Source organism: Eurytemora carolleeae, unplaced genomic scaffold (genome assembly GCF_000591075.1).
Source record: "Eurytemora carolleeae unplaced genomic scaffold, Eaff_2.0 scaffold249, whole genome shotgun sequence".
In the NCBI taxonomy this organism is placed as follows: Eukaryota; Metazoa; Arthropoda; class Copepoda; order Calanoida; family Temoridae; genus Eurytemora; species Eurytemora carolleeae.
The window spans coordinates 329292-338376 of NW_019396162.1; the positions used below are offsets into that span (position 1 = coordinate 329292).

The window sequence follows — 9085 nt, forward strand, 5'->3', positions numbered from 1 at the left end:
TATTTAGATGTTGCTGAACAATGACAAGTTAAATTTTTGCTAAGTCAATGTATAAAAAAGTAACCAAAAAAACATATTATAAAACAGCTTTTTTCATCAGAGAAATAGATTTTTCAGATTGAAAGAAAATGAACGTGTTTCTATTATTGTGGTTAATGAACTGCTATTCCTTTTGAAATTTCTTAGAGATTCACGCGATAGAATAAATGCAAACTGCAAACCCGTTTTCTCGCATTGATATTTGGTAAAGCATTTTGGCGAAATTGTACCTACCTAGTTTTCTTTGTAGTGGAGTAAACCTTTTCTCTATACTAATTGAATCCCAAGGGATGTCATGTAGTACACTTTTTCTCTGTACTGCCTGTACTGCCTGTACTGCATGTACTGCACTTTTCTCTGGACCTCCTTATACAGTACATGCAGTGATCAAAGGGTTTCAAACTCTCAGGCCAAAGACTAACATTTTTCTTTGAATTGTAGAGAAATAGTACACTNTAATCAACAAACATATATAATGAACCCCTTTTCTTAAATTAAAATAGTACACTGTACTCTATAAACATGCAACGAACTCTAAAGGAATTGTATACATATTACATATATAATCAACAAACATATATAATGAACCCCTTTTCTTAAATTAAAAGTTCACAACGATAGATATGTTCACAACTAATTCAATCTTAAGCTGGTTAAATATGTTCCCGAGGTTAAGGATAATGAAATAATAGCTTTTGCCATGGAGATAAGATTTCTTGCAAGTTTTTTAGATCTTTCAGGAGTAGATATCGGCTCAATGGTGTTCTTATTAGAGAAAAAATTAGTTTTGTTTTTGTTAAAAAAAAATTAAAATAGAAACGAATTAATTAAGAAATTTATGTTACTGCTAAGGACTGAGAACGTGCAGACATGTTTGACACCTCTCGTTAACGGTTCGCTCCAATCGTTGAAAATGCCATCTTTTTATAAATCCGTGATCGTTCTCAGCTAAGAACTGAATTTTCAGTTTACGATTCATTTCAGAGAGAATCTTTAAAGGGAGTGAGTGTCGTTGTAATTTCAATTGACACTCATGAATTTAAAGAGGTCCTTTATTCATTCACAACGTCAAATTTCCTCCATTGTTTTTGAAGCATAAATGCGCAAGTCACTTTTACAGACAAAGCTTTATGACTGCCGTTGTTAATCGTCTATGCCACTATTTGCAACTGGAAGGCAATTTGAAATTGCGTCAATAATTCTTTTAAATAGGATGATAAACCTGAGTTGGGAACTTTTAAATAGGATGATAAACCTGAGCTGGGAACTTTTGAATGGAATATCCTTAATTCTGATCGGTTAATTAATCTGGAGATTATTAACAAGAGGAGAACAAGCATTATTTAATCTTGAGATTAAGAAAAAGAGGAGATTGATCTCAATATCCACCATTCTAAAGTTTTAAGCTCAGTGTCTATTAAATATAGTCTGGACATAATATAGTCTGGGCATAATATAGTCTGGACATAATAACTAAACAATTAACTTCAGTAGTCGGCATTTATATCAATACAATAAAGACGACTTCTTTATGTAAAGTTATGCTTTCTAACAAGCCTCTTTTAAATTACAAGTTTACAAGTAAACAAAGAGAAGCTGATATTTGACGGCCTTTATTTGTTTTGACGTAAATATGTATTCATGCTGTTTGAAAGCTTGGTAGGAATCAAAATTGAAATCCAAAGTCGTCCTTATTATAGTTTTGATATGTTCGACGACGACTAAAATGTTTTCTTACCTTCAGCCCATCGCCGAATCATAGATGGAGATACGTTCGGCCTGCAGTTTTTAGAGAAATAAGATTGTTAAAAGATTATAAACACGAGTGACCTTAATATTTACTAAGTGCCAATAACAATTAACAAGGATATTTTTATGACCTATGAAAACTGACAACATGAAATCACAGCGCGTTTTGTAGAAATTTACTCACGGATTTCTCGAAAGAAAAGTCGACCAGACCGGAAGAAGATGACCAAAGACGAGCGTTTATGTCACTTTTATTTGATTGACGTTAATTTCAAGTTTTTTAATTGATTTTACCTGTAGCACAATCCAACAATGGCCTGAACAAAATTCAATTGTTATTTCTATTCAATTTTAAGAGGTTTTTATTCTTCACTTTGACTTACATGAGCTTAGGCATGAAAAGTTTCATATTTGTCGAAGGCAAATATAAAATAAGCAACATTTTACATTGGCAGAGAAGGTGTCCTTCTATATTTTGCGGATTTTTAGAAGTAAAATCGCACATATTTTTTTAACATGAATTGAATTAATCAATATATCTAATCGTCTTGTGTTATCATTTCAGAAAATATGTTTTTTGTTGTTTTTTAAACTTAAGTTTTTTAAACCATACTACAACAAATCAAAAATTATAAAATTCTGGGAAAAAAATATCTTGTTCCGCATTATAACACAAGACAGTTGCATAAATAGATATTTAAATCTTAAAGACATTGTGCACTTAAAGATATTAGATGTGTCCAAAGGGCGGGGGGCGGGAGGGGGGTGCTTTTGGTCGACTGAGTCCGAAAAACTTCATTAATTTGTATTATTATTTTGTACAGTATAATTATATATATGAGGTACGCTGTATTTCGAAAAGCGGGTAGTTTTCAGTCAATGTTGAGATATCAAATATGAACACAATCATGTTATTGTGCATTTACAATTGCTTAGCCTGCAATTTGGCGTTCTAAAAAACCTCTCATGACATAATTGGACTGTTTTTGAGGCTTTTCTCCTGTCAATTTGTTTTCCCATTTATATGTTATTTACAGGGTGTCCCAATAAACATGGGAATTCAGTGGCGAATTCGATATTGTCTTCTCAAATAATTCTTTGATTTAGTAAAGTGATACCTACTGAGAAAGCTATGTTCACAGTTATTCACCGTTTTCATAAAATGAACTCTATCAGACATAATAATATTATGTCTTTTGAAATCAGATATTACAATGCTAATTCATAACAAAGACGATATCGAATTCGTCACTGAATTCCCATGTTTATTGGGACACCCTGTATATACCCTACTAACCGGAAAACCTAAAAATGCGTATGACATTCGTATTTTTAGGTTTGGACTATACGTTAAAATAGGTATTTTCCATGCGTATGATATACGTATTTTCGTAACACTTTCCTTGGTAAAATTACGTATTTCATATTCGTAAAAAATTGTATATGACAAACGTTAAAATGCGCATGCAAAAAACCTAAAAACCCAATGAATCCTGATTTTTTAGGTTCATCCTATACATAAAAATACGTATTTTTAAGGCATATTCAAGTTCTAAAACCGAAATGTTAAGACGCTTATGACTATAATTTTGCATACGCAATGTTCCTTCATATCCATACAACTAATTCCACAAATTTCTTATATCCATATTCAGATCAATTAATTTCAATCCAATATTCTTCTAAATTCACACCATCTTGATTCCTTCATCTTAATCAACATTCATAGTTGGACGTGTGAGTAAGAGACATTTTATAATTATGAATAAAGAAGACGACAAGAATTGCACTGTGTTCTGGTTCCCAATATAGAATTACCTCTCTTAAATCGACAGCTGTGTACAATAAAAGATCAACATCGGCCTTATCCTTCAAAGTTGATCCGTCCAAACCAAACTTACAACCTGCAAGTCAGAATTTTTATGTTGTTAATCTTGGGATTAAGCATTGATCTCCATCTTATGCAGAATTGCAGATCAAAGGATTGATTTAATCCCTCTTCAATTTCCGTGGTGGTCATACCTTACAGAGATAACTTTAATTGGTGGATCCAGCATTTATCCTCAAGTTTATAAGTGCCTACATTGGATCTATCACTATCAAGTGTACAAGACTAACGATACTCAATCATAAAAGTTCCGAACTTTGAGCTGAGAACTTTAGAATTAGATTCCCTTAATCCTGATCGCATGATCTCAATATCCAATTTGGACACTTTTTATTTCCTGCCTAAAACGCTTCTTCTCTCTTTTTTAGATATTCCTACTAGATTCCGACCAATAAGAGTTCTCTCATTAAATGGCGCGGAAAATTTAAAGTTTCCCGGTTTCTGATTGGCTGTCAGGGATTCTGTATACGCCACTTTATTGGTAGAATTTTTTACACCTTGTCAGGATACAAACTAAGGATTAAATTGATCTTGAGATTAATAAAAACAGGAGATCTAGCATTGATCTCAATACCCACAATTCTAAAGTGTTCAGCTCTGACAAAAATTTACTTTCGCATTTCCCTTTTTTGATGAAATCTTAGGAAATGCTTCTTGGACCCCTTCCCCCCCCCCCATCTACTTTAACAAGACAAAAACCTTAGTGACTATCCTAACTATCATAACCAATGATTAGTGTGTGTAAATCTTCACATTGAATGGGGGTTAGGGGGGTGTTCTCAAATTAACTAAAATCTTTTTTTAAATTCACACATTTTCTTAATTAAATACTTTTCTACATACAAGTGCTGTATAGATATTTCAAATATTTTAGAATACCCTGCATACATAGGTCTTTGCAGAGCGTCTTTATTTTTGAAATACTTTTTCGGAGAAATACATAAAAAAAAGATAATCAAGTTTGTAATCTTAAATAAGAATAATGTTCTACACTCTATTGAACATGGTATATATATTAATACTATTTAGTTATTCATAACAAGATTACATGGGGCATCACTATAAGTACATCTATAATATCACATATTTAGATGTTGCTGACTTTTTGTTGAAAAAGGGACAGATTAGAAATTTGTTAGTTTTGCGTGAACTTTCAATGCTAAGTCAAAAATTTAAACAAATTTTTTCAATTTTTCATAAAAAAAGAACTTTTAGAAAACATGATTTTATAAAGGGAGATGAGGTATTTATATTTCTATTTTTATTGAGGGTTCTAGGGAAAGTTAAATTCGATAAATATTTGGGAAAAGGTGAAAATCAAGTTTTTTATTCAAGCTTATACATTATAGCCCTGCAATAAGGGGAGGGGGCTGGGGGGGGGGTTATCCCCATATTCTTTTACTTATTTTGGACCTTTATAGCAGCCTATAAAAGGTTAGGTGAAGATAGATGGATAGATAAATAGATTTTTTTAGTACATAATAATATATTCTTGCTTTACTTATTTAAACCTTCCTGAACAGATTGAAAAGAAATCCTTTAAAAAGAAAACATTTAAACATTAGAACTCCTACTTATATGACTAAGTCACGGTGATTTAGACATTCTAGGTCAGGTTTAATAGCCATCAACCATTTCATTCATTCATTAAATATGATTTTTTTCTATTTTATCCTTTTTTCGTTTTAAGTTTTTAAGATACAAGAATAGACGATCTATGCTCTGTTTTATAGATCAAAATCTAAATGGGTATATTCCAAAAACACTAATTATACATACTTAGCTCCGAAGCTGAATTTAAAGAATTTGAACCGCGTCTATGACTCGGTTCAAATTTTAATCTGTATTTGTGGAGATTTGAGCCAGCGCGCAGATTGAACCGCGCCGGTGATTGGCGGTTTAGCTACGCAGTTCAAATTCATTAAATTCGGTCTCTGGTTAGGTCTTACCCAAGTGTTGAATAATCGCCATGCTCTGAGTTATTTTTACATCTTCATCCTACACAATATCTAATTAACATTAAATCATGAAATACATATTTTATAGTTAGATAAAAAGTTATAGTTAGATAAAAAGTTAGTTCGGTAGTTCTTTAGATTATATTTAGTTAGATAGTTGGTTAGATAGTTTGTTAGATAGTTTGTTAGATAGATATTTAGTTAGATAGTTGGTTAGATAGTTTGTTAGATAGTTTGTTAGATAAAATATTAGTTAGATAAATACATAGTTATATAGTAAGTTAAATAGTTAGTTGGATAGCAAGGCTTTGTATATATTCCTTTGTGGTAGAGAGTTTTTCAACTGCTTCAAAAAAAACTTGATGGTTATCATAGAAAATATATTTCTATATTTTAAATATCCTTCCCAATTCTTGAGGTGTAGTGTTTTGTAAGTTTAATTCAGGGAGGTATGTGTGTCCTAAATAAAGGTGTAGTGCTCATGAAAGAGAACATAACACTAAAGTAAATAACATAAAAGATTGAAATCTTCAATGTTATGACAACTCCTCATATATATTTTAAACTGCTAATGTTTAACCGAATAAAATCAAACCTACAGGAGCTACGAGGTCACAAAGTGATACCAGTGATGTCCCATAAATTTTATCTTTCCTTTCTGTCTAGTTAGCCGTGCCGAAGCAGAAAAAAATAGTATTTTAAAAAAAAATTATCCTAATTAATACTTAAGAATTATGGTGGTAAATCAAGAACAGAAGAAAAATATTTGAGAAAAATGGAATTTGTTGAATTTTGATAAAATACCTGATAAAAGGGTAGGTTTGGGAAATCGTATCCTAAAGTTTGTTTATACTTCATCCAATCTGGTCTCGACATCAATATTCTCCTGGTAAACATGTAAACAATGATGGTGAGCTTAAACGGACTATTAGATAATTTCAAGTTACCCTCCGTGCAAAGATGGCAATGCCAGATTTAAAACATGTACCCTTGAAAGATTTGTTTGATGATGGTAAAAATTAGATATCAATGATTTTTTAAAACTGTTTATTTTCATTTGCGGTTTCTCTGCGAAATTAACTTTTCTTGTTTACAAGAAGCATTGAGAAGAAACTCATAGAAATAAACAGTTTTAGAGTCACAACAGAAAAACGACTGTATCCTTCACATGTTTGATCAGATTAAAGTTTAAAGTGACCGACACAAACCCAAAACTCTTGAGAGAGGGGAGGAAGGCAGCCAAAGCAATTTCTAGTCCGAGTCACATTCTCCTCATTTTCTCTTCCGAGCCACCTCGAAATCTTCGTCCTTCGAATATTATCTTTTTAAAGTGTTCAATTCTCCAAGATAAACAACTTTTTAAGAATCCGGTCACGTTAGAGCATTAAAGAAATATTAAATTTTTGTAAATAGAAAGAAATAGTTTCAATAAAATTTAAGTTTTTGAGTATTAATGTCCTGAAAAATATTCACCTTTCTGACGCGCATTTTCATAGAATGCCGCAAATAATTCCAAGTTTATAGAACTTTGATCTTTTTTTGCTAATTTTAGCAGAAACCATAGAAATTTTTCGGGTGGTTGTTCCATGCGGATAATTATAGGCAGAGGTATGCCAAATGTTTTGCTATTTATTATGTATCATAAAGATTAGCCATTACGGAGGCAGCAGAGATTTAATTTTCATCTAAATAAAGTTTGACATTATTCTCATGGCTTTGAAGATTTCAACATCATGTAATCATTGCAATATTTTAGTCCATACATATTACAAATTTTATGCCCTAACGTAGCCTGATTTTTAAAAGATAGCTTTATCTTCAAGATTTAGAAACTTAAAAACACATAATAAGCGAAGGACGAGGATTTCGAGGTGGCTAGGACGAGAAAATTAGGAGAATGTGGCTCGGACGAGAAACTGTTGTGGCTGGCCTTCCTCCCCTCCTTGAGACCGAGCTTCACATCAAATGGATAAAACAATAGAGATGTAAAAATATAATTAAGGCTATTGTTACAGTAAACATATAACGTGTGATTTTAGTTAAGAAAATTAATTATAAATTAAGATTTTTATAATATATCTAATTCATTCGTGTAAATTTTAAAATCATTTCATATGTGCTGAAGAAAAACTGAAACCAAGGAATTGAATACTCTCTGAATTATAATTTTTTATCTTTATATCTTTGCAACCTTATGATGTCATCCTTTGACTATTTCAAACCATGAATTATGTCAGATCAATATTCAAAGTATGGAATATCCATCCAGTTTCAAAGATATAAAAATGCAACAATAGATTTTGTGTTTAGTTTAATCTGATAGAGAATTGTAAGATCTATAATAAAATTAGATTAGATTAGATTAGATTAAATTAGATTAGATTAGATTAGATTAGATTAGATTAGATTAGATTAGATTGTTTAACCTGTCTTCATACTGAGCTCCAACATGCTCCAAGATAAGACGGGCTGGCTGGGTGTTTCCTCTACAAGAATACAAATTCTATTCAAATTAATCATACCAGAGCTGAAAACTTTAGATTGAGATATCCTAAATCCCAATTACTTAGCCTGAGTATCCAATTGACACACTTTTGGTTTTCTTCTTAAACCGTTCTTTTTGGATATAGTAGAGAAAAATCAAAAACCGTTTTTTTTTATTTTAAGAGTTTCTGTATATAATCTTAAATGGCGCGCAAAATTTCAAATTTATCGGCTTTATATACGCGACTCTGATTGGTTGAATTTTATACACTTTTCAGGATACAAGTACAAAATTAGGTTATGTCTTGATATTAAGAAAAAGAGAGGATCAAGCATTAATCTCAATATCCACCATTCTAAAGTTTTCTGCTCAGGCTTCTAAAGCGCTTCGCGTCACTCTCTCTCTCTCGCTGCAGAAGTTTATTTCTTTAAAAAGCAACTATTTGTTTGTGTATACTGTTTACTGCATACTGTATACTGTATACTTTATCCTGTATACTGTATACTAATAAAACTAACTATTCTGTTTTTTGACAGATTTTCAAAAATTTGACAAATTTTTAGGAATTAGATTTCAAGCAGTTATATCTGCAACTATCTAAAAGTTTATAATCAACCTGACATCCCAGTATCCAAGAACAATAGTCTTAGCCATTTTTAATCTAGAGCAATTGTTGCACTCGATTTTGGTTTTGAGCTTATTTATTTATTGAGATGGAAACGAACAGTTATCAAATGCCTAAATTGCAGGAAAAAAATATATTTTCTCAAAGGGGGGATGGCAATTTTTTTATTTCCATATTAGCCTCATAGTAAAAATATCTATTTCTAAGAAAATTAATTTGAGTTGGACCTCAGGAGTAATATTCCCGATTAACAATTCAGAGCTGAAAACTTTAGAATGTGATATCCTTAATCCGAATCTGTTGACTTTTCAGGAGATTAAATTCATGTGGAGAACAAGCCA

At 31.5% G+C, this 9085-nt stretch overlaps 1 protein-coding gene across 1 annotated transcript in view; it reads right to left on the reverse strand.

Annotated features, from left to right (window-relative positions):
* The window catches only part of LOC111696869 (glutathione S-transferase Mu 1), a 10927-nt gene extending 2087 nt beyond the window's left edge, over window positions 1-8840 (reverse strand). The window contains exons 1-8 of the mRNA XM_023466623.1: window positions 8736-8840; window positions 8061-8120; window positions 6439-6520; window positions 5626-5674; window positions 3607-3692; window positions 2083-2105; window positions 1778-1818; window positions 274-405 (exon numbers count right to left, since the gene is read on the reverse strand). Of these exons, the coding sequence (XP_023322391.1) occupies window positions 274-405; window positions 1778-1818; window positions 2083-2105; window positions 3607-3692; window positions 5626-5674; window positions 6439-6520; window positions 8061-8120; window positions 8736-8773 (511 nt within the window). The 5' untranslated portion in view covers window positions 8774-8840. The remainder of the gene's footprint in view (window positions 1-273; window positions 406-1777; window positions 1819-2082; window positions 2106-3606; window positions 3693-5625; window positions 5675-6438; window positions 6521-8060; window positions 8121-8735) is intronic.
* Between the last annotated feature and the right edge of the window lie 245 nt (window positions 8841-9085).